At 40.1% G+C, this 26,842-nt stretch overlaps 1 protein-coding gene across 4 annotated transcripts in view; it reads right to left on the reverse strand.

Moving 5' to 3' along the window:
• Positions 1-26,842, reverse strand: part of LOC101083474 (acyl-coenzyme A synthetase ACSM1, mitochondrial-like) — a 52,611-nt gene that overhangs the window by 23,880 nt on the left and 1,889 nt on the right. Inside the window, exons 1-6 of one of the 4 annotated variants that reach the window (XM_003998789.3) lie at positions 26,455-26,610; positions 21,715-21,957; positions 6,552-6,762; positions 4,209-4,416; positions 2,316-2,456; positions 126-285 (exon numbers count right to left, since the gene is read on the reverse strand). In XM_003998789.3, coding sequence (XP_003998838.1) covers positions 126-285; positions 2,316-2,456; positions 4,209-4,416; positions 6,552-6,762; positions 21,715-21,906 — 912 coding nt within the window. In that variant the 5' untranslated portion in view covers positions 21,907-21,957; positions 26,455-26,610. Of the gene's footprint in view, positions 1-125; positions 286-2,315; positions 2,457-4,208; positions 4,417-6,551; positions 6,763-21,714; positions 21,958-26,454; positions 26,611-26,842 lie in introns of those variants that run through there. The other 3 variants (XM_045048162.1, XM_019820891.3, XM_019820894.2) reach the window with 3 other exon arrangements.

Consider the following 26,842-nt stretch of genomic DNA (forward strand, 5'->3'; position numbering starts at 1 on the left):
CCAGGGTTATATTACGCTAATGAGACTTTTTGCTAAATAAAATATTTCTCAGCAGGCCAGCTTTTGAGTTTGAAACATGAGTTTCTTCTAGGAGTTTGTTGATAGTGGAAGGTTTGTCTTCTTACCTGTTGAATGACCTTGGGGTCAAACTGGGGCAGATGATGGATGAAGAGTGTAGACCCTGATGTCCATGGTTCAAACAGGCACCCCAAGACAGCCAGAATCCAGCCTGGGTCCGAAATGCACCACAAGACATCAGATGTCTTCAGTTGTAGAAATTTCCTGCTAACTCCAAAATACAGTGACTTCAGCTAGGTGATCATGAGAATGTGATCAAGGGCCGGGGACTCTGATTTTCAGGGGTGACCCACCTCTCATTCTCAGTGCATGTGGTTTGAGTGGGCTCCAGACACACTCCCACCCCAGGTCCCTAAAGCATGCCAAATCCTATTTTCTGGTCATGTGTGATTTCAATGGGTTTAGTTATAATGATCCTAAAGGCTGGGAATTGACTCTGTTACTTATATAGTCCTAGGTAATGCTGGCAGCCATTTGGGCATAACAAGGGATAAGCCTTTCTTAGAAGAGCAACAAAACACATCAGATGGAGAGATAAAAACCTGATCCAGAGACTCTAGCTATGTCTGAAGCCAAACCCTGGAGTGCCCTGCCTCATGATCCAATAAATTCCTTTATTCACTTTTAGGCTTAAAGAGGTTGAGATTGGGCTTTCTGTCATTTATGATGGAGAAAGAGAGAGAGGGAGAGAGAGATAGAAATAAAGAAAGAGAGAGAAAGACCCCTAATTAATACCCCATCTTGGCAAGGACTGGAAACAATTATCCAATAGGCAGTAATTAGAAAGCGGGGTGGGAAAGGTTTCTCATTTCTCTATCCTATCTTAGTGATTCTGAGGGATGTCTGTGTGCATAATTCCTTGAGAAAACACAATCCTCCCATAGCTATGGGAGCTTTACTAACTATTTACTATTAGTAATAGTTTACTATTTACTAAACTATGGCTTTGAGGAGCTTTACTATTAACAGGAGCTTTACTAACTATTTACTATTAACTTTAATAAACAATCCACCCTCCCTCATCCCAGCCCTCTTAGGATTGTGGCTCACCCACAGAATACTACTAGCTGGGAAGACCTGTCTTCTCAGTTTCAGACCCAACTACCCACTGAACATCTCTTCTGCAGTGTCCCTCAGGCACCTCAAACCCAGCAGATCCTAACCCCTTCTGCTTCCCTTCATCTTGCAGCCACAGTGATCTTTTCAAAACACAAATCTGATCAGGTCTTTCCCTTGCTAAAATACATCCCATTACTCCAATACCTCTCCAATCATCTGCCTAAAAAACTCTAAACTCTACACCAAGGCCCACAAGATCCTGAGCCCTGCTCACTGGTTCCCAACTCCTCCCATATGTCTCTTAGCCCACACCCTGAGCACCAGCTATCCTCAAGTGTCTGTAGTTCTATAATGCTACTTTTAATATCTTTGTGCCTGTGCTCTTGTTATTCAGACTGCACAGAAAGCCTCTGCCTTCTTTCCACCCCTATTCCTCCAGGGTTTCGCTACTCAATTGCTACCATTGCAAACTGCTGCATCTACACAGATAGTCACTGTCCACAAAAAGCCTTGTCTGCCCTCTGGTCTGGTTAGTAAGTTAGAAAATATATAGAACTTGATCTGGTGTGAATATTACTATCTGAGGTAGGGACAGATGGGAGAAGAGGCTCAGTTAAACGTTGATTAAGTGATTAACCCAAGGCTACAGTTTCAGCCTCTATGACTGTTCTAGGTTAGGGGGAGTGGCATGTTGTGGCTTGGTTCCAGGTATTCTTTGTCCTGAAAGCTCATGACTGGGTAACTCCAAGTTTCATGTGTTCATAACTGGGAAGAGGAAAGGACCTGCCACTTCAGGTGGCATTGTTCAAACATTGTGTCTTTTACCACCAAACCCTGAGTCAATTGAGAGGGACACAATGGCTTGTCATTTGTGTGGTTTGCTGAATGCGGGCACACATTTCCTACACACCTCTTGTTAAGGTGCTCAGGCAGGACCTAAATGTGCCTCCTTTGTCATCAGAGGCCTCTGTCAGCAAACCGTTAGCATACCAAGTGTCTACATCTCAAGACTCTCAGGAGTCTGAACCAAAGAGCCCAGAGGGAAGAAACAGGATGGAGTCAATTCTACTTAGAGCTCTTTTCCCAACACACGTGTGCTCACACACACACACATGCACACATACACACACCACCCCAGATCTGTGGCTCAGCATCTAAGTCAATGCCTTCTTTCCTACCATGAAGGCAGAGAGGATCGCAAGGCAAGTCCATGACTGTGTTTCGCCATCTTGGGAAGGCCTGTTGTCCCACTGGTGAAGAAGATGGCCATTGGGTCCAGTGTCTTTGACTTAATACAGGTGTGATCTGGGGATGCTGATCTGCAAAGGGATTCAGTACAAAAGGGGAGAAGTCACGTTTCCTGCTTTGGGATCCCTGGGGATCCAATATGAGGGGCTTGGAGTCAGAAAAATGGAGGTTTACAACACTGGAGGAAAAACCAGTTCTCCTTGTATTAAGAATCAAACGGAATTTGTGAGTGACTTGGATAAGTAGACTGACATTTATTCATTTACAAAAGGGGGGAAATATAGTGGAATATTTTTAACATAACAAACATTGAAATAGCACTTACTATCTTTCAGGCACTGCTCTAAGTGACTTACAAATAAGAACTCATTCAATCTTCAGAGCAACCCTAAAAGAGAAGTACTGCTTTTATTGTGCCCATTTTGTGGAGGAGGAAACTGAGGCTCAGAAAGGTTACATTACTTGCCTGAAGACATTTGGCCAGCATGTGGCACAGCCAGGATTCAAATTCAGTCTGATCCACAGACTGTGCTCTTAACCACACTGCTAAGCTTGTTTTTTTTTTTTTTTTTTATATATGAAGTAGCTTTATAGGAATTTAACCCCATAATCTTGGCTATGAGGGGCAGGGAAAAGAAAATGAGGGAGAGTAAAAGAAACATAAATGCACATCTGTCCTGGTGTAAACTTGAGATGGTAGGTAAGCCTGGAGTCCCCCCGGTGTGCCTTGATTCTTGGGGGCTTCAGAATTGACAGTTTCTCCTTTGGGTCTATGCTTATAAATGCCAATTCCCTATGGTGTTCAATCATAGTAACTGCAAATGATCCCAAGGCTGCCAGTAACACCAACTCTTGCTGAGAAATGGTACCATATTGACTTTTGGCAATTTAAGGGAATCTAAAGAATATCCTTTTTTAAATCTTTTTATTTTAAACAGAGAGAGAGACAGAGAAACAGAGAATCTTAAGTAGGCTTCACATTCAGCACAGGGCCCAATGCGGGGCTCAGTACCACAATCCTGGGAGCATGACCTGAGCTGATATCAGGTTAGATGCTCAACTGTCTGGGTCACCCAGGCACCCCAAGAATATTCTTTATTTAAGCCATTTTCTTTTAGTTCTCTGACTTTAAAATCCAGTGTAAGATGTGACTTCAGCCTAATATTTGCTTTTTGAGGCTGAAGTAAAGAACTTTAAAAGCTGAGGGGTTACTTTAAGAAAACAAACACAGCATGGTTTTCAGGTGATAGAAAAAATGTCTAAAGGTTTACAGAATCAGAGTTGTTGGTGGAAGGGGTCTTTCTTACTTCCAACACTTCCCTAACTTTCCCTGGGAGGTGTCCTTAAAGCTATGCAGCACCTGAGAGATGGAAATTGTTTGTTCCCCCAGCTGACTACCAGCCACAGCCTCAATTTTTCTTGCAGTCTCAAGTTTCCCTTAAAAATTCATCTTATACGTTCATTCAACCTCTTCATATATTTGTTTGTTATATAAAAATAATATTTCAGATTCCCTACCTACAAGGAAGATTCAACACAATAACCCTCTGACTCATCTCATTTGCACTAAAGTGTTTAGACTGTAGTGACAGAGGCATAGAAGTTCAATACTCTTATTTTACAAATAAAGCAATTGCATCCAAGAGAGGGGAAGGAACCAGCCCAGGGTCACAAAACAAATCGGGGGCACAGCTGGGAAGAGAAGTCTTCTGGCATCAGTCCAGGTGACCTTCTCCCACTGAATGTTTGTCTACCAGCACTTGGGAGGAATGGTCTTCTCTTGTCCTTCCTTAGAAAACACATTCATCAGATCTGAAACTTACTTAATCAGCGATCGGAAGTCCAGCCACCCGTGACGGCTATGGTCAGACACCAGGAGCTTTGTTTTCAGAGCAGGACACTCAGAAACTAGGGAATCCACCTCTGGGGCGAGGGTATCTGTGGTCATGATGCCCTGGGCTTTAGACACTTGTAATCGGTAGAGAATGTCCTTGGCTTTCATCTGGGTGGTTGCTGGCATGAAGATTATTCCTGGGAATGAAAAAAGGAACTTTTGGGTTTCAGGCCTGGCTTATCTGCATAGAAATCTGCTAGCTTCTTGCTGTGCAAAGTATGGTCCATGGACCAGTACCATCAGCACCACAAAAATCTCATGCCCCATCCCAAACTACTGAATCAGAATTTGCACTTTAAGAAACTCTCCAAGGGATTCCTATGTATATTGAAATTTGAAAAGCCTGACCTAACCTTCTTCTACTCTAGGTGGATCAAGCCAGTAGACAGGTGAATCCTACTTTAGGACTGGGACTACAGACTATGGACGCAAGTAGTACAGTGTCTTTGACACCAGGTTTAGCTGTATCCCTGCCTCCATTTTTCTCCTCTCACTTCCTCCTCTTTCAGTCCCTTGAGTCATCTTGAATCTCCTCTCTTTTCTTCATTCCTCATACCCAAATTTAACTACATTATCCTTTTAACTTTCCTACACTCCCTTCCATCTTCCATCACCAACAGTTAGTTCAGGTCTTTGTGTGCCTCTACTAGGTTCTAATCTCTCCACCAGATGGCTCATCCTGAATCTTGCTACTACCTACCTTCCATTTTATTACCTGTTCAGGTTCCACAGAACACTGACTTCCCCCTCTGCTTTTCTTCTCTTCACCAGCACCTGTGCCCTCTCTCCAGGAAAGCACCATACTCTGAACACCCAACAGTGAAGGCACTGCCCACCCTCCACCTTTTCCTCTTACAAATCTATTCCCTACTTCAAGATGCCTATTTTTCACACAGACTTCTCCTGACTCTAAGTTTTTGCATGTCTTATGCCCATTCTTGGACTCTCCTTCCTTTGCTTCTATTCTTCTTTTATTCTATCCCAGAGCACTCAGCTCTTGTCTTGGATTTCCCATGTGCCATCTCTCAGCTCTACAGATGACATGGCTTCTCTGTACTCTCTCTGCTGTTGCTGTTAATTCTTGATTCCACATGACCTTGATGGATTAATGTAGGATTTTATTTGTGAGGAAATATATGACCATGCATTTTAAAGCAATTAAAAAAAAATTCTGGAGTCCCACACCAATTCTACATTATATAGATACATAAATATGCAATTAAAAGGGGGAAGGGAAATCTCCACAGAATAAATGTGGAGGGAATAACACAATTAGAAAATTCTCATATAAAACCACCATAATAATATTCAATTCAATCAAGAATCATCAATGGATTCTCATGTAACAGGGTGAAAGACAGTTGGGGAACAGGATATTCACACAGTCTCAAAAGTATTACAGTACAGATTACTTAATAATTACAAAGGGAAATTGTGCCTTACAAAAGTGTTTGTAAATAATATCATCGATGATAGGACAAACCGACTTCATGTATCTCCTGATGTAAAGCATTGAGATAAGCATGTTGTCTTTTTAGTACTCCTACTAAAAATGTTTATCTGAATATAATCTTGAAAAAAGAGTCAGAAATACAAATTTTGTGGGACCTTCTGAAAAACAACTGGCTTAGACATTTCCAAGATGTTGTCGTGCAGAAAAGTTTAGATTAACGGAGATTGAGGAGACCTTACGATGTAATGCATTGCATGACCTTCTATCAGATTTTGGATTTAAACAAACAAAAAATGGGTATAAAATACACTGTTGGGACAATTGAAGAATTCTGGCCATGGATATATATTATATCAAAGTTATACTTCTTGTGTGATAACTCTGTTGTGGTTATGTGAGGAGAATGTCATGGATCATAGCAGATGCATGCTCCAGTGTTTATGGGTGTTTATCTGGTGTTTATGGATGCCACAATGTCTGCAACTGATACTTAAATGTCTCAGTGTGGGAGGGGAGCAAAATGTTAACAATTGATGTTTAAAAAAAAAAAAATGAAACCGTGCAAGAGAAAGTGTGTGTGTGTGTGTGTGTGTGTTTATGTGTCTGTGTCTGTGTATGAATTAGAGAGTGATGACATTGTGTTTGAGGGTGTATAAGTTGAGGAAGACAGTGAGAAGTAGCAAACGAATATTTGAAAGAGTCTGAGAAAGAAAAAGACTATGAAGAATAAGAAAAAAGGGCAGGGAAATGTTAATATTTCAGGACCCATTGGCTCCAGGCTAGACCTAAAGTCTGTTGGGGTCTCTTTGGGTCACTGACCTGCTCGGATGCAGCCTATGACCACCAGCCACCACTCAGGCAGTCGAGGTAGGATCAAGGCTAGACGGTCTCCCTGCTGCAGGCCGCAGGTCTGGGTGAAGACGTTGGCTGCACGGCGGGATAAGTCTGTCATCTCTCTGAAACTCCACTTCACTTCATCACCTTGATTATTCACCCACCACAGGGCTGGGTTTGGACCTCTCTTGCCCTCCTGGTCAAGATCATACATCATGTGTTATTTCCTATGTTAAAGGAAAAGGGCACTTATTTGGCCAACCCACTACCTTAGCTACATGAAAATGTAGCTCAAGAACTGAGATCCAATTTTAAAGCATTTATAGAATGAAGAGAAGTGGGTAGGGTATGATCCAGCCAACTTCTTCTGGTCTACTGTAACTACCTCCTCTCAAGTCACATAAAACCAGAAATAGTTCCATGTTACCTATTAAAACCTTAAAATTGCATTCCCCATGTGTCTGTCTTAGTTCCACAGAGATGGTATGTTTCCTCTGTGCTTCGGTTTTATCATCTATGAAATGGGTACAATACTACCTAGAAAGTAGTAAAGTTTAAATTAGTTATTTAAAGAGGTGAAATGTATATGATAGTGCCTGGGAACATAGTAGGTACTCAACGAAATTATTATTATAGGGGCACTTGGGTGGCTCAGTCAGTTGAGCGCCCGACTTCAGCTCAGGTCATGATCTCATGGTTCATGAGTTGGAACCCCGCATTAGGCTCACTGCTATCAGTGCACAACTGGCTGCTTCGGATGCTCTGTCTCCCTCTCTCTCTGCTCCTCCCCAACATGTACTCTCTTTCTCTCTCTCTCTCTCTCTCTCTCTCTGTCTCTCTCTCTCTCAAAAACAAACATTAAAATAAATTACTATCATTATTACCATTATTACAACAAAAGAAGAGACTAATTTAATTCCTGAATATTTGGGGGAATTTATTTTTTTTTTAATTTTTTTTTCAACGTTTATTTATTTTTGGGACACAGAGAGACAGAGCATGAACGGGGGAGGGGCAGAGAGAGAGGGAGATACAGAATCGGAAACAGGCTCCAGGCTCTGAGCCATCAGCCCAGAGCCCGACGCGGGGCTCGAACTCACGGACCGCGAGATCGTGACCTGGCTGAAGTCGGACGCTTAACCGACTGCGCCACCCAGGCGCCCCAGGGGGAATTTATTTTTAAAATTAACGTACCTCTGGAGGTGAAATAAGCAAGAAGGCAGACCTGGGAGCTCCAAGGTAGCCCTTGTTTCCTCACAGAAACGTCAAGTAAACAACGGACTACAATAGCTGTGTAGAAACTCTAGAAATAGTCAAGGATCTGCAGCAAATTAATGCCCAAACAATAAAAAATCCCTACTCTAAATGGTAAGAAATTCTAGGTTGTTTTCTGCTGCTTACCCTTGTCCCATCCCCTCTCTTGTGTTGTACAGTATGGTCAGGAGGAAGCCACCCAATTTGCAGCCCCTGCCTTGGAATTTGTTTCAGTATTCTGCCCTGTGTGGAGGCTGCCTGAGAGACTGGTTTCTGCCTCATCTGAATCAGAGCTCAGATAGGAATTGTGACATAGTTTGAATATAAGACTGGAGGTGGGTGAAAGCAGTGGCAGATGCCACACTGAGTGGAAACTGTAGAACTGTAGCCACCTCGGAGGGAGACTACAGGCAGAGGAGGACAATAAAACATTTGAGCCCTGAGAAGAAGCAGATATGAGACTTTTAATGCAATTAAAACATATAAAAGCAGTATCATGTCTGGGAAATTTGAGAAAAAAACACACATGCACAGGCCTAGGAAAGACACATGCCCAAGACCTGAAGATCTAAGAAGACCTTAAGTTTTCATACTGGTCGGATTACTGGAGGGCTTTCTCTGCATGAAGTTAGGCTGCAAAGACAGACAGAGGTGGCTACTTTTTTCAAATGTCCAGTTTTCAACAACAGATCACAAGGCCATGTTGCCCATTCAAAGGAACAAAACAAATTTCCAGAAACTTACCCTAAAGGGACACAGGTTTCAGTTATTAGACAGACACTTTAAAATGATCATCTTAACTATCCTGAAAGTGCTGAAGGAAAACAGACAAAGAACCAAAGCAAATCAGAAAAGCAATATATGAACACAATGAGAATACCAACAAAGAGATAGAAATTATAAAAGAGAACCAAACAGAAACTGCGGATCTGAAAAATACAATAACTGAACTGAAAACTTTACGAGAAGGATTCAACAGCAGATCCAAGCAGGAAGAAGAAAGAGTCAGTAAACTTGAACACAAGTCATTTTAAATTATGGAGTCAGAGAGGCAAAGAGAAAAAAAAAACAATAAAGAAAAGTAAACAGAGCCCAAAGCACATAGTATACAAACAAGCAGACCAACATACACATTATGGGAGTCCTAGAAGAAGAGACAAAAGGAGCCATCAGCTTATTTGAAGAAAGAATGGCTGAAAAAAAGCAAAACCTTATTTGTATTAAATACAAATTTATACAGTAGTGTTCATTCATTCATTCATTCATTCATTCATTATATGGATGTACAAATACAAGAGGCTCAAACAATTCCAAGAAAACCCAGAGAGATCCATACAGAGACACATAATCAAACGAAAAAGCCAAAGACAGAATCCTGAAAGCAGCAAAAAAAAAAAAAAAAAAAAAGTGACTCATCATGCATAAGGAATCCTCAATAAGATTATTAGTGGCAGGCCAGAAGACCCACCAAATAAGTGGGATTACATATTTGACGTGATGGGTAAAAAGGTGTCAGTCAACAACTTCTATATTTGGCAATCCCCATGAAAATAACACCAGCATTCTTCAGAGAGCTAGGACAAAAATCCTAAAATTTGTATGGAACCAGGAAAGACCCCAAATAGCCAAAGCAATCCTGAAAAAAGAAAACCAAAACTGGAGGTATCACAATCCCAGACTTCAAAATGTATTACAAATCTGTAATCATCAAGACAGTATGGTACTGGCACAAAAACAGACACTCAGATAAATTGAATGCAATAGAAAACCCAAAAATGGACCCACAAACATATGGCCAACTAATCTTTGACAAAGCAGGAAAATATATCCAAGGGAAAAAAGACAATCTCTTCAGCAAATGTTGCTGGGAAAACTGGACAGTGACATGCAGAAAAATGAACCTGGACCACTTTTGTACACCATACACAAAACTAAACTCAAAATGGATAAAAGACCCAAACATAAGATAGGAAGCCATCAAAATCCTCAAGGAGAGAGCAGGCAAAAACCTTTTTGACCTCAGTCGCAGCAACTTCTTACTCAACATGTCTCCGGAGGCAAGGGAAACAAAAACAAAAATGAACTATTGGGAACTCATCAAAATAAAAAGCTTCTGCACAGTGAAGGAAACAATCAGCAAAACTAAAAGGCAACTGACAGAATGGGAGAAGATATTTGCAAATGACATATCAGATAAAGGGTTAGTATCCAAAATCTATAAAGAACTTCTCAAACTCAGCACCCAAAAAACAAATAATCCAGTGAAGAAATGGGCAAAAGACATGAATAGACACTTTTCCAAAGAAGACATACAGATGGCCAACCAACACATGAAAAAATGCTCAACATCACTCATCATCAGGGAAATACAAATCAAAACCACAATGAGATACCACCTCACACCTGTCAGAAGGGCTAACATTAACAACGCAGGCAAAAACAGATGTTGGTGAGGATGTGGAGAAAGAGGATCTCTTTCGCACTGCTGGTGGGAATGCAAACTGGTGCAGCCATTCTGGGAAACAGTCTGGAGGTTCCTCAAAAAATTAAAAATATAATTACCCTACAACCCAGTCATTGCACTACTAGGTATTTATCCAAGGGATATAGGTGTTTTGAAAGGGCACATGCACCCCAATGTTTACAGTAGTGCTATCAACAATAGCCAAAGTATGGAAAGAGCCCAAATGTCCATTGATGGATGAATGGATAAAGAAGATGTGGTATACACACACACACACACACACACACACACACACACACACACAATGGAGTATTACTTGGCAATCAAAAAGAATGAAATCTTGCCATTTGCAATTACATGAATAGAACTAGAGAGTATTATGCTAAGTGAAATTAGCCAGTCATAGAAAGACAAATATCATATGACTTCACTCATATGATGATTTAAGATTCAAAACAGATGAACAAAAGGAAGGGAAGCAAAAATAATATAAAAACAGGGAGGGGGCAAAACATAAGAGATTCTTAAATATAGAGACAAACAAAAAAATTGCTGGAGGGGCTGTGGGAGGGGGGATGGGCTAAATGTGTAAGGGGCATTAAGGAATCTACTCCTGAAATTGTTGCGTTATTTGCTAACTAACTTGAATGTAAATTTAAAAATAATTAATTAATTTAAAAAAAGAAGAAATTCTCTATTTGGCAAAACTGTCCTTCAAAAATGAGGGAGAAATTAGGTCATTCTCAGATAAACAAAAATTGAGGGAGTTCATTATGGTTAAACTTTGTCTATAAGAAATACTAAAAGGGGACACCTGGGTGGCTTAATTGGTTAAGCAAACAATTTTGGCTCAGGTCACGATGTCACGGTCCATGAGTTTGAGCCCTGAGTCAGGCTCTGTGCTGACAGCTCAGAGCCTGGAGCCTACTTCAGATTCTGTGTCTCCCTCTCACTTTTCCCCTCCCCTGCTCGTACTCTGTCTCTGTGTCTCTCTCAAAAATAAAACATTAAAACCTTTTTTAATTAAAAAAAAAAGCCTAAAAGGAGTCCAATTTGAAATAAAAGGATGTTACAGAGTAGCCTGAATACAAAAATATAAAGTTATTTGATAAAATACATGGACAAATATAAAAACAAGTATTATTATAATTTTGATTTGAAACTCCATTTTTTTTTCTTTCACAGTATTTAAAAGACAAAAGCATAAAAAATAATTATAAGCTATGTTAATGAGTACACAATATATAAATATCTAATTTATGATATCAATAAAACAACATGGGGAGGTAAGAGGGAGCTGGAAAAAATTAGGATTTCTATATGCAAATAAAGTTGTTACTAGTTTAAAATAGATTGTTATAACTTTAGGATGTTATATGGACTCCTCATAATAACCACGGAAATTATCTATAGTATATATTCAAAAGGAAATGAGAAGGGACTGAAGGCATATTACAAACAAATTAACTAAAGACAAAGAAAGGCAGTAAGGGAGGAAATGAGGAACCAAAAGCTATGACATCAAGAAAACAATTAACAATATAGCAATAGTAAGTTCTTCTTTATCAGCAATAACTTTAAATGGATGTGCACTAAATTCCCCAGTCTAAAGACATAAACTGGCAGAATGTATTAAAAATGAAAAAAGAGGGGCGCCTGGGTGGCACAGTCGGTTGAGCATCAGACTTCAGCCAGGTCACAATCTCGCGGTCTGTGAGTTCGAGCCCCGCGTCAGGCTCTGGGCTGATGGCTCAGAGCCTGGAGCCTGTTTCCGATTCTGTGTCTCCCTCTCTCTCTGCCCCTCCCCCGTTCATGCTCTGTCTCTCTCTCTGTCCCAAAAATAAATAAAAACGTTGAAAAAAAAATGAAAAAAGACTCCAACTATATTCTGTCTACAAAATTGCTATTTCCACATGATAGATTATGATAGAATCATCAAACAACTTGCAGAAATTGTTTTGGAATAATAATTTCACAATACAATATTAATTAAAAAGAGCAAAACCATATTTACATTATAATCCAAATGTATATAGTAGTAACCATTCATTTGTTCAGTTAGTATATATATATATATTTTTTTCAATATGTGAAGTTTATTGTCAAATTGGTTTCGATACAACACCCAGTGCTCATCCCAAAAGGTGCCCTCCTCAATACGCATCTCCCACCCTCCTCTCCCTCCCACCCCCCATCAACCCTCAGTTTGTTCTCAGTTCATTTGTTCAATTAATATATATTTACTAAATTCTCATTATTTGTTAGGGACTATTCTTAGACCAAAGGATACAATGGGGAACAAGACATACATGTACATACATGGTTTTAATATTTTTTGCCAATTTTCATTTTCTTGTTTAAATACACTTTCTTATTTTCCCCCAAACTTTCTATAATGAGAATGTTTTTAAAAAAGATTTCATTTTTTAAGCTAATTTATTTATTTTGAGAGAGAGAGACAGAGACAGAGAAAGAGAGACAGAGACAGAGAGAGCACAAATGGGGGAGGGGCAGAGAGAGGGAGAGAGAGAGAAAATCCCAAACAGGCTCTGCACTGTCATTGGGGAGCCTGATGTAGGGTTCAAACTCACAAACTGTGAGATCATGATCTGAGCCAAAGTTGGACACTTAACTGACTGAGCCACCCAGGCACCCCAAAAGATTTCATTTTTTAAAAATTAATTTCCAAAAACTGTCCAGAGTAAAAGTTCAGGCAATGCAGGATCTTATGAACAGAAACATTTCTTATAAATAGAAAAATGTCTTCAAATATCTCTTCACATTTTCACTCTCTGAAGGTCAGCACTGATAATTATCTGGCGTATATTCTTCCAGAAATCTTTTTCCACATATGTGCAAACATGATCCTGCCACCTTTGTCCCATATGATCGGAACAAAAGAGTGTATCTCACTTGAGAAAAGATAAGATTAATATATATGTATATGCATATGTAAGTATTCAGATCTATGAAAAAAGCAGTGCTTGCCTGGGTGGCACAGTCGGTTGAGCGTCCGACTTCAGCTCAGGTCACGATCTCGCGGTCCGTGAGTTCAAGCCCCGCGTCAGGCTCTGGGCTGATGGCTCAGAGCCTGAAGCCTGTTTCAGATTCTGTGTCTCCCTCTCTCTGCCCCTCCCCTGTTCATGCTCTGTCTCTCTCTGTCTCAAAAATAAATAAATGTTAAAAAAAAATTAAAAAAAAATATTCTTGTAGGAGTTTGAAAAATGATGGAAAAGCTTGTGTATCAAGGTGGGAAACATTTGCTGCTCGGAACTCAGTGTTTTAGACCTTACCTTTGCAACTTGAAGAAGATACTGCTTAAATAATTATAGATTTTTGTGTTAAAGGTTAACCTGATAATGTGATATTGAGATAAAACTGTTTTCAAGAAGAGAAAAACAGCTCCTAAACTTAGATTTGAAATTTAAATTTTTATGAGATAAAGTTTGAAGCCAAAGGAAATTGAGAAACAGTTTCAAAACATAAAATGTTTATGGGGCTCCTGGGTGGCTCAGTTGGTTAAGTGACTGACTTCGGCTCAGGTCATGATTTCATGGTTTGAGTTTGAGCCCCAAATCTGGCTCTGTGTAGACAGCCTGGAGCTTGGGATTCTGCCTCCCTCTCTCTCTCTTCCCTCCCCTGCTTGTACTCTCTCTTTCTCAAAATAAATAAATAAACTTAAAAAAAAGAAATCAGATAAAAAAGGGCACATCCTGCATTATTCCATTTCTATGAAACTCTAGGAAAGAGAAATATAATCTGCAAGGCAGCAGATCAGTGGTTCCCTGGGGCTCAGAGTGGGGGTAGGGACCAAGAGAAAACAAAAGGAAACTTCTTAGATGATGGAAATATTCTAAAACTCAAACTTTACACTAAAAAGGTGTGCATTTTATTCTATGTCAATTACATATCAACATATTTACTCTTTGCTAATACCTAACTAAAATATACTTTGAAGAAGGAAAATTCGAAAAGTTTGCAAGATCAAGCCCCATGTTGGGCTCTACATTGACAGCTTGGAGCCTGCTTAGGATTCTCTCTTCCTCTCTCTCTCTCTCACTCTTTCTTTCTGTTCCCTGTTCCTCCCCTGATCATGCACTCTCTTTCTCTCTCAAAATAAATTATATATATCTACACATACATATACATAAATATATAAGAGTTTATGGCCTATAGAAAAAATTTGCCTCAATCTTATTTCCAATGAATTTTAAGTTGAAATTCAAAGAGTTCTGTAAATTAATGATAGAATATGATAGACTAATAGAATTTATATCCTAACTGACATAGATAGAACACTTTACCCAATGATGATATAATTCTAATTCTTTTCCATTGCATTTGGAACATTTATCAATCTCGAGAAATCTCAAAAGTTTAAAACAGAGTATGTTTTCTAACCACAGTGGAATTAAGCTAGGAATCATTAACAATAAGATAATGAGAAAACCATCCCCAACTATCTGGAAACTAACTAGTACACTTCTATATAATCTAGAGGTCAGAAAAGGATCAAAAAGGCAAATAGAAACTATTTCCAACAGAATTATAATAAAATACAACATGTCAAAATTTGTGTGGTGCACCTAAAAGGAATGCTTACTGGAAAATATATACTTTTAAATACATACATTAGAAAAGAAGGTAGGCCAAAAAGTAAGAACATAAATTTGCATCAAGAAGCTGAAAAAGGAAAAGCCAATCAAATCAAAGGAAAGTAGGAAGAAGGTAATAATAAAGATAAGAGCATGCATCCGTGGAATGGAAAATAAATATGCAATTGAGAATATCAGTAAAGCCAAAGCTGGTTTTGAGAAGATGTATCAGATTGATAAACTCTTAGAAAGACTTACCCAGGGAAAAAAAGAAAAATAACATAGTAACGATATTAGGAATGAAAAAGTGCACACAAATGCAATTCTTACAGACATTAAAATAGCAACAAGAGAAAATTATGAATAATTTTATGCCAATAAATATGACAATTTGGATGAAATTAACAAATTACTAAAAAAGCAACTTGCTAAAACTGATAGAATCAAAATCTTTTTTTAAAATTTTATTTTCTATTTTTTTAAATTTACATCCAAATTAGCATATAGTACAATGATTTCAGGAGTAGATTCCTTAGTGCCCCTTACCCATTTAGCCCATCCCCCCTCCCACAACCCCTCCAGTAACCCTCTGTTTGTTCTCCATATTTATGAGTCTCTTCTGTTTTGTCCCCCTCCCTGTTTTTATATTACTTTTGTTTCCCTTCCCTTATGTTCATTTGTTTTGTCTCTTAAAGTCTTCATATGAGTGAAACTATATGATTTTTGTCTTTCTCTGACTAATTTCATTTAGCATAATACCTTACAGTTCCATCCACATAGTTGCAAATGGCAAGATTTCATTCTTTTTGATTGTCAAGTAATACTCCATTGTATATATATACCACATTTTCTTTATCCATTCATCCATCGATGGACATTTGGGCTCTTTCTATACTTTGGTTATTGTTGATAGTGCTGCTATAAACATGGGGTTGCATGTGTCCCTTCGAAACAGCACACCTGTATCCTGTAGATAAATGCCTAGTAGTGCAACAGCTGGGTCATAGGGTAGTTCTATTTTCAGTTTTTTGAGGAAACTTCATACTGTTCTCCAGAGTGGCTGCACCAGTTTGCATTCCCACCAACAATTCAAAAGAGATCCTCTTTCTCCACACCCTCGCCAACATCTGTTGTTGCCTGAGCTGTTAATGTTAGCCATTCTAACAGGTGTAAGGTGGTATTTCATTGTGATTTTGATTTGTATTTCCCTGATGATGAGTGATGTTGAGCATTTTTTCATATGTCTGCTGGCCATCTGGATGTCTTCTTTGGAAAAGTGTCTATTCATGTCTTTTGCCCATTTCTTCACTGGATTATTTGTTTTTTGGGTGCTGAGTTTGAGAAGTTCTTTATAGATTTTAGATACTAACCCTTTATCTGATATGTCATTTGCAAATATCTTCTCCCATTCTGTCGGTTGCCTTTGAGTATTGCTGATTGTTTCCTTCGCTGTGCAGAAGGTTTTTATTTTTATTTATTTATTTATTTATTTATTTATTTATTTATTTATTTTTTAATGTTTTTATTTATTTTTGAGATAGAGAGAGACAGAGCATGATCAGGGGAGGGGCAGAGAGAGAGGGAGAGACAGAATCTGAAGCAGGCTCCAGGCTCTGAGCTGCCAGCACACAGCCCGACGCGGGGCTCAAACTCATGGACTGTGAGATCATGACCTGAGCTGAAGTTGGACGCTTAACCAACTGAGCCACCCAGGCACCCCAGAAGCTTTTTATTTTGATGAAGTCCCAGTAGTTCGTTTTTGCTTTTGTCTCCCTTACCTCTGGAGATGTGCTGAGTAAGAAGTTGCTGTGGCCAAGATCAAAAAACCGTATAATACCAAGGAATAAATCTTTAAAAAAATTTTTTTTTACACTTATTTAATTTTTGAGAGACATAGAGAGAGCACAAGTTGGGGAGGGGCAGAGAGAGAAGGAGACACAGAATCCAAAACAGGCTCCAGGCTCCGAGCTGTCAGCACAGAGCCCGATGTGGGGCTCGAACTCACAAACTATGAGATCATGACCTGAGCTGAAGTTGGAGCTTAATGGACAGAGCCACCCAGGTACCCCAGAATAAATCTAACCAAACAGGTAAAAAGTCTATATGCTGAAAACTATAGAAAGTTTATGAAAGAAAGTGAAGAAGACACAAAAAAAAATGGAAAAAGATTCCATGCTCCTGGATAGGAAGAACAAATATTGTTAAGATGTCAATACTACCCAAAGCAATCTACATATTCAATGCAATCCCTATCAAAATAACACCAGTATTCTTCACAGAGCTAGAACAAATAATCCTCAAATTTGTATGGAACCAGAAAAGACCCCGAATAGCCAAAGTAATCTTGAAAAAGAAAACCAAAGCAAGAGGCATCACAATCCCAGACTTCAAGCTATACTAAAAGCTGTAACCATCAAGACAGTATGATACTGGCACAAAAACAGACACTCAGATCAATGGAACAGAATAGAGAACCCAGAAAAGGACCCACAAACGTATGGCCAACTAATCTTTGACAAAGCAGGAAAGAGTATCCAGTGGAATAAAGACAGTCTCTTCAGCAAGTGGTGCTGGGAAAACTGGACAGAGACATGCAGAAGAATGAACCTGGACCACTTTCTTACACCATACACAAAAAATAAACTCAAAATGAATGAAAGACCTAAATGTAAGACAGGAAGCCATCAAAATCCTTGAGCAGAAAGCAGGCAAAAACCTCTTTGATCAAAATGTTATTTTTAAAGTTTATTTTCTGAGAGAGAGTATGTGAGTGGGAGAGGGGCAGAGAGAGAGAGAGAGAGAGAAGGACAGAAGATCTAAAGCAGGTTCTGTGCTGACAGCAGAGAGCATGATGTGGGGTCCAAACTCATGAACTGCAAGACCATGACCTGAGCTAAAGTCGGACACTTAACTGACTGAGTCACCCACGTGCCCCTAGAATCAAAATCTTAATAACCTAGTATCTATTAAAGAAATTAAATCCATTACTAAGAGCTTCCCTACAATGAAAACCCCATATTTTATGCCTAAAAGTTTTGGTATGCATTCTAGTGTGTTAAGAATTTGACTTGAAAAACGGATGCTTTTAGATAAGCTGGGATAATATTGTTTTTATACCAGCGGTTGTAAACTCAGAGGTTACAGGGGACAGGCAAGTAAAATAAATGAGAGAAGCCTGCCATGTTCCTCTGGGGTAAACTGGAGAGCCATGAGTCTCTCAACAGAGAGCAACCATTCAACTCTTCTGACTGCTGTAGTAGAGGAATGCTTGTTTAGTATTATGAGAAATGACTTTACAAAAGAAGCGCCAAAGACTGACTCTGGTTTCTGTACTCTGGATTTCTCCACATGAAGCCACCCTGTGCCAAAGCCTCCCTTCTTCCCATGTACATATTTACAACACATCCACAAGAAAGTTAATGGTTCATTGCTAAAATACAACCAAGTTATGGCCACCGACATTGCTGACCTTGTTCTGGTTGTGCTGCTACTCAGGGTGCATGCATTCAAATTCATTCAACAACTAGTTGAATGTACCAGCATGTTCTACATGCTGGGGATACAACAGTTAACATAACAGTAAAAATTCCCCTAGCTCATGGAACTGACATTCCAGTGCCAAAGACACTATGTGTGTATTAGAATTATAAAAGATAAACACTTTTTTGTGAATATCATGAAGGATTCCTTTATGGGATGCTGGGACAAAAGTCTAATAGTTTAAAAAGAACACAAAGACCCTTTTAAACTGTACCAGTCCTCAGATTGTTATTAATTTCTTACGTAAAAGTACAGAATTAAATTCAGGAGCCACTAAACACAGACTCGCTGACTCAGAAATCTCAGCAGATCTGACTGTTAAATGTTAAGGAACTTGGAATGTTTGGCAGCACATAATTTATTTGGGCAAATATTATGGGACAAAGAGCCAGGCAATGTGGGGTAAGGGCATTCAGCTGTTGTTGTTTTTTATGCTTTGTGATTAACTGTGAGGAATCAGCTTAGGAATTCTCTGAGTCTGCACTGATGGCATGAAGAATCAGAAAGCTATAGCATGTACACACCCAAGTTTAGGTAAACTTGAGTAGATAAATAAGATTAGGTAAAGTGGGGCAAAAGTCCCAGTATAGAACAAAGGTATAGGAATAGGGAATCTCAGGATGAAAACATCCCAGATGAGGTAAACAAGATTAGGTATTCAGGGTGGAAATGCCCCCAACTTAGTACTATAGCAGAAAGCTGCTTCCATAGGAAGGAAGGACCAAATTAGATAAATAGGTAAATAGGGCTACAGACCACTGCAGGGCGAAGTTGCCCAAAGTGGAGCTAATTAGCAAAAGAAAGGTGCCTTGTTGACCCTGAGGTAGAATGCTCTGTCTTTCTTGTCCCCTAGACCAGTTTAGGTAAACAGAGGTGGTGCCTCATGTCTGCTATAAACAACCTTCAGCCCAGCACCAGGATTCTGTTTTGTGTTAACCCAAACCCCTAACACCACATATCTTCAAAATCCCATTTCCCTCACATCCATGAATTAATGTTCATGATTTCATTGTCTTTTTGTGCACACCCATCACCATGTTTGTAAGCCTTCTGATCCTAATAAAAACAGAACGAGGACCCTTACTCGGGACTCTTGTCCTCCCCCGGACATTAGCCACTCTCGCATTTTTAATCCTGTGTCCCGCTTTCTTGATGGATAAGAAAGAACACCAGATCCAGAGTTTACAATTAATATCTATTTGACTATATGTATTAAGCAATGTTTAATATAAAATTGCATCAGGGGTTGGTAGGAAGAAATTGTTTGTCAGGAGTTTCACCAAAACAAACAAAACGTAAGGTTGCTGACACTGTATTCACCTCTCCTAGGACATGAAGTGGGGAATCACACTGTCTATAGAGGAAAAATGAAGAGCTGCACATTTTACCTACTTTCCTATCTCCATTACCTAGAATAGTAATTGACACATGTTAGGGGCTCACTAAGTTTTAGCAGAATGGATGGATGGATGGATGGATGGATGGATGGATGGATGTAGTATCAAAGGGAGAGAATGAATGAATTTGGACAGAATGCAACCTCTCATGAACAGATTTGGGAGGCTTCTCTAGGAATCAAATCAAGCTGTGTGTAATATGTTAGGAGTCTAGAGTAACAAAATGTTTAATTTCTAAGATGAGTCAGGAGTTGTAAGTTGGTGGCCTGTATCCCACCTCTGGACATAGGTTGTCTGGCTTACCAGGTACTTTCTTTTGTTTTATAACCAATTCTTTGCCAGGGCACTGGGTGGCTCAGTTGAGGGAAAGCTAGGGGAGAGGCCCCATGCATCACTAGAGACACAATGACCAAGATCAAGGCAATTAGCAAAGTGGCAACAGACAGATGAGAAGTGTTGGCAGAATAAATATTATTGGGATGAGGACGCTGGGGGTGGGGAGAACTTGGAGACATGGATAAATGGGCAAGGTTCAACAAGGATGATATAAAACGCAACAAAGATGAGGCATCCTGAGGTCATATTTACTTGGTGGTTCTCTCCATGGGTTGATGTGTTAACTACCTATAAGGACTATAAATCAAGGGGAAAGTGAAGGCATCACTTCTTGCTCTCTCCACCTCCTCCCTTTCCAGCCCATCTCATGGTTCAAAAGTTCTTAACTAGATTACTGGTCAGGGCAGTGATGAAAGTCAGTTTAGAATCTGAGGGAAGAGATGTTTGGCATCATCAAATTGTGATACCAGGTTAAATAATGTATTACAGAATTAGATAACCTGGACCCAAATCCTGTTCTTTCCCTTATTAGGCATGTGCTGGTTTCTGTGTGTTATTTAAACCCTTGACACCTCAGTTCCCTCATCTAGAAAATGGGGGTGATGAAAATGCTCACCTACTCATAGTATTAAATGCCAAGTGCACTTTAAAAAGTGCCTATGCCCTCCCTTGGCATTATTATGGAGATTCAGAAAAAGGAAAAAGAAGGAGGTGGGGAAGAAGCCCCCATGTTAGTTGAATACTAACATATAATGCAGGTGCATGGGAAATTTAAAAATTATATTAACTCTCTGACTCCATCTCAGGTAAATTCTGTCCAAAGACAGTGTTGGGTGAGTTTTCTCACTGTGGACATCACCAGCTGGGACTTAGTAGCTGGAGCACCATGAACTGTCTATCTCAACTCCTAATGTCCCTACTTCACCTCTCTTGGTCTGTCTCTTGGAGAGAGATAAACTGAACAGTTGGGTTTTTCTGTAGACATGTGTAATCTCTAGAGGCCATATGGACTATTTTCCCTATACATACCCTAAAGACACACTCAAGTAGGTAGTTGATAGGGAGGAATCCAGTTACACATGCCATCCTCAAAGAATGACAGATGACATGACCTAGCTACATGTGTCAGATGCTCATGTGTAACAGTCAGGTGATCTGTCCCTTCCCTCTGAGTGTAGCCTGAAGTGAAGACCAAGTGTAATGAGACAAATTCCTATTAGGCTCATAGTCTCATTAGTTGAAGGTAAGAATTCAGACTAAGGTCAACTTACCGACCTTAGAAACTTTGGTCACAATTATGTGACTGTGTACCAGATATTTTCACCTGCTATCTTGTTTCCAAAATGAGATTATCACCATTTCATAGATAAAACCACTGAGGCTCAGAGGATTGAGAACATGACTAGGCTGAGAATTGAACCCCCAAATGTAAGCTTTTCCCACAACACTTCTAAGCTGAGGCAGAAGCCATTTCTGGTTCTGTGCCCCTCGGTCTACTAGGATCATGATAAGGTCAATGAGGCCATTCTTGTTCTCACCTCCCATCATGAGTGCCTCCTTACCTGCTCCATTTGAGTCCAATAGTCCAGGACATCACTTGCAAAGTTAAATTCCTTAGGTCTATCGTTGTCATTCCATCTCAGGGTTCCAGCTCCTGATAAAGACCGGCAGCAAAGGTACCAAGGGGCAGGGTGAAAGCCATGGTAGGATTTGCAGATGCCCCAGAGGACTTGGAGCCTCATTAGCCTCTGCATGGTGGAAGAGGCCTCAGGAAGCCGACACAGAATTCTCAGGTCAACACCTGCCTTGGGAAGAGATAGTACTAGATTGGCCATGGAACAGTAATTTCCTCCACAAAATGAAGGCAATAGCTTTGTGAGAGAAATAGCTTTGTTTCAGATCACCAGAATGTGGACGACACAAGACCCATCTGCATCGCTACCCCTCTCTTGTTAATATTTTCTCCTGGATTCTGTGAGCCAACAATTTTTCCTGCCTGAGATTGCATTTCTGTCACTTGAGACTATAAGAATATTGACAAATATACAGCACCATACTCAGGAATGATGAGGCTAATATCACAACACCTGTGCTAGTGGACTGATATCTGGCCAGATGGGGGGGGCAGGGAACTTTCCCAGGACATCATTCCAGGCAGCTATCACCAACCCATCAGAGTTGACCCATGAAATGAAACTTTTTGCCACTCCAGATCCCAACAAAGACCCTTCACATGGAAGCAGAAACTTCATTTATTATTATTGATGACTGTGAAAAACTGCCTTAAGCTAGAACTATCTTTCCATGAGAATGCTGGCTGAAGGAAACCATTTCACAAGCAGTTTTGCCATCCAAGCACTTTATGTCTGCAAACAATAAAGTCTCCCCCCCCTTGGATTCAGCAATCATGATGACAGACCACAGAATAGATGGATAAAACCTGGCTCAATTTACTTTAAGGTGCTTTAGACCAATAATAATCTAACCCCAATTTTGAGGCTGCCCCCAGAGCCCCACTTTGCATTCCTAGTTGGGGAGGCACTGCTATATATGCGATAGAGTGAATGTCTGCATAAAATAGGATACTTGAAAAGTTCATCACTTAGAGTTTGCTTGTCAGCATGGATCTTTGTGCCACATGAACTAAATAAAGTATGCCCCTTTCTTTTTACCTCCTGTCAATCAACAGTACCATCTTTTGTTTTATCAGAGCACTTTTGGGCTAGAAAGACCCTAAGATATCAGCTGAGCCAGACCTGGCCCTTAGACATACTCCTGTTGGCTCTTGGTCTCTGTAGGGAAATTTAGAAGTTTTTTTAAAGTTTACTTATTTATTAATTTGAGGGGGGGGGAAGAGAGAAAGAGGAGAGAATGAATGAGTTTGAGTGGTGAAGGGGCAGAGAGAGAGGGAGAGAGAGAATTCCAAGTAGGCTCTACACTGTCAGCACAGAATCCAACATGGGGCTTGGACTCATGAGCTGTGAGAGCATGACCTGAGCTGAAACCAAGATCTAGATGCTTAACTGACTAAGCGTCCCTGGAGGGAAATTTTAAATGGTCAACATTTAAACCTTGGGAGGTTTCATTTAAAAGCCCAGAAGGTTTCTCTTGAAAATGTAGGAGGTCTGGCAATACTGGGCCTTTATTTCAAACTGGCGCTAACTGACTGAAGCTGAGAATTGTATGCTTAATTTACATGGAATGTTCTCCAATTTGACATGGTTTTCACCATGGCTTTTTTTTTTCCCACACCAGCTTGCTTCTCCACTTACTGTACTGTCAAGCCTCTGTGCATATTTGAGCTTAAAATCGTTCATTTGGGCCAACATCTCCAAAGGGACAGGGATTTCCCCAAGGTTGCAAGGCAAGTGTGGTAGCAGAGCTGGTTCTAGAAACATGCCTTTCATGTTCTTTTGTCCAACACATACCTGCCTCCACAAATGTGAACTGATTCAGAGCAGGAATACCAGACTCATCTGCGATTTTTGTGCATGATTATATAAATGGCCTCAGGAATCTTTCTTAAAATGCTCAGGGTCAGTGCAAATGACCCCTGAGTTAGTGGCTAAAGACAACAACAAAAGCAAGAGAAATAAGGAGGAAATTAATTCATCCTTTATTAGGGGTTAAATTTCATCTCCTTAAAATTCATATGTTGAAGTCCTGAGCTCCCAGTACCTCAGAATGTGACTATATTTGGAGACAGAATCTTTTCAGAGCTGATTAAGCTAAAATGAGGCCAGTAGATGGACTCAAATCCAGTATGACTGGTGGCATTAAAAGAAGAGGAGATTAGGACACAGACACACATAGCAAGGAAAATGGCATGCAAACATGAAAATAGGTATCCAAAACCCAAGGAGTGAGGCCTCAGAAAAACCAACCCTCAGACAGCTTGATCTCAGGCTTCTCACCTCCAGAACTATGAGAAAAGACATTTGTGTTTGGAGCCCCCACAGTCTATGGTACTTTGTTATGGCAGTCCCAGCAAATGAACAAACCTCTCTTAATCAAATAAAAAGAAATTACGTTGGCATCATCTTATAAATGTGTTTGCAACTCTAATTTAATCTCCACGAGAAGACCAAACACAGTGCCGAGTGAGGACTGTGGTAGCCAAGAGTGTGCCCTTAGGAGTCAAACATCATAGCTTCAAATTCCAGCCACTTCACTCACCACCTAGGTAAATGGGCAATTTTCTTAACCTCTGTCTAAAATATGGAAATACTGGCAGCACCTGTTTCCTACACTTGTGGTGATGAATGGCTGACATCCCACCTAAAGCATTTAGGCATGGACTCAGTGCAGATGAGTGCTCCGGAATCAGGAGCTATTATTAGTTGTCACTCTCTCTGGGGAAACTCTCACGTGCTTAATCTTTGGAATTAGAGTCTAAAGAGAAGGAACAGGAATAAATTAATGAACAATCTTTTGAAGTGCTTTAAAGTAAATGAACAAATCAGGAGACTATAGATGCTGGAGAGGATGTGGAGAAACGGGAACCCTCTTGCACTGTTGGTGGGAATGCAAACTGGTGCAGCCACTCTGGAAAACAGTGTGGAGGTTCCTGCAAAAATTAAAATAGATCTACCCTATGACCCAGCAATAGCACTGCTAGGAATTTACCCAAGGGATACAGGAGTGCTGATGGACAGGGGCACTTGTACCCCAATGTTTACAGCAGCACTCTCAACAATAGCCAAATTATGGAAAGAGCCTAAATGTCCATCAACTGATGAATGGATAAAGAAATTGTGGTTTATATACACAATGGAATACTACGTGGCAATGATACAGAATGAAATATAGCCTTTTGTAGCAACGTGGATGGAACTGGAGAGTGTTATGCTAAGTGGAATAAGTCATACAGAGAAAGACAGGTACCATATGTTTTCACTCTTACGTGGATCCTGAGAAACTTAACAGAAGACCATGGGGGAGGGGAAGGAAAAAAAAGTTAGAGAGGGAGGGAGCCAAACCATAAGAGACTCTTAAAAACTGAGAACAAACTAAGGGTTGATGGGGGGTGGGAGGGGGAGGAGGGTTGGTGATGGGCATTGAGGAGGGCACCTGTTAGGATGAGCACTGGGTGTTGTATGGAAACCAATTTGACAACAAATTTCGTATTAAAAAAAATAAAAATTGAATAAAGGTCAAATCTATCCATAAAAAAAAGAAGTGCTTTAAAGTATATTTTGAAGTCACTGTGGAATTGTGGCTTTGAAAGGTGGCTAAGCCTACCATTATTTGCCTAGGTACACAGTGCTTGAAGAGTTCCTGGAACTGAGCTTTGATTTCACAAGATTTTGGACTGAAAAAGCTATTTATTTTATGAGGCAACACACTTAGCATGGAGTTACAGAGCCAAGTTTAGTTCCACTGGCTACCAGTTCAGTAAACTTGGCCACTGTTTTTATGTCTCTGGAATTAAGGGCACACTAGTAATATCTACCTTGGGGCTTCCTACAAGGATTAGTGATATAATATGTATACATTATCTTGCCAGCATTGTGCCTAATATACAATAAGGGCTAAATAAATATTGAAGTCCTAATTCCCAGCAAATTCTGAAGCCAACTCCCCATTAGATATTAAAAATATTTTTTTTATTTTTTTTCCAACGTTTTTTATTTATTTTTGGGACAGAGAGAGACAGAGCATGAACGGGGGAGGGGCAGAGAGAGAGGGAGACACAGAATCGGAAACAGGCTCCAGGCTCCAAGCCATCAGCCCAGAGCCTGACGCGGGGCTCAAACTCACGGACCGTGAGATCGTGACCTGGCTGAAGTCGGACATTTAACCGACTGTGCCACCCAGGCGCCCCTAAAAATATTTTTTAAATGAAAGACATTCACTTTATGTAATATGAACTAACTTCTGCATAGTGGAATTTTCTTTCACTTGTTCACTTTCTGGGTCATTCTTACTTCTCTATGTACTCTCCTTTACAGCCCATCACATTCAGATCTGCCTAACATGAAACAGATCACACTCTATGCCAGCCACTGCACTTGGCCTATCACATGTATAATCTCCTTTATCCTTCTCACGATACCCCCATTCTCCTTTTGCAATTAAGGAAATTAAATGTGAAAAGAGTTAAGAGCCTTGCCCAAAGTCAGCCAAACTATAAGTGACACAGTCAGAACTTGAAATTTGGTCTTCATATTTTAAACTATGCAAATACTTTCCTGTCCTACATACATAGACACACACACACACATACACACACACACACACACACACACACACACACACACACATACACACCTCACAAAGATGCTATCGTTCACCTGTCTTACCTGGTACTCTCTAGGCAAGAGGTGGGCTTGGTCCTGGACTAGTGTAGAAATGGGAACTTGGCATATTCAGTTCTCTCTGATCAGAAAAGTCCCCAACACTGTACACACAAAAGAACTTTCCACCTCTGGGGCGGAGAACTTGGCAAGAATTGGATGATTTAGAAATAGGAGGAGATGCTCAGATAGAAAAGGGCAGAAAACAATCACAGTCCTCCATGGGAGATAATCAGTTGGGTAAAGAAAGTATTTGAAGTCATCCCAGTTCTTATGGGATGATGATCTGCGGTGTGAATAAATAAATAAAGTCAAATGGAGAACTCTCACTAGCTCTCTGTGGCTAACCTACTCTCTGTCCCAACCCTTTACCTCCAATGCTCACATTTAAGTG

The sequence above is a fragment of the Felis catus genome, chromosome E3 (assembly GCF_018350175.1).
Source record: "Felis catus isolate Fca126 chromosome E3, F.catus_Fca126_mat1.0, whole genome shotgun sequence".
Taxonomy (NCBI): domain Eukaryota; kingdom Metazoa; phylum Chordata; class Mammalia; order Carnivora; family Felidae; genus Felis; species Felis catus.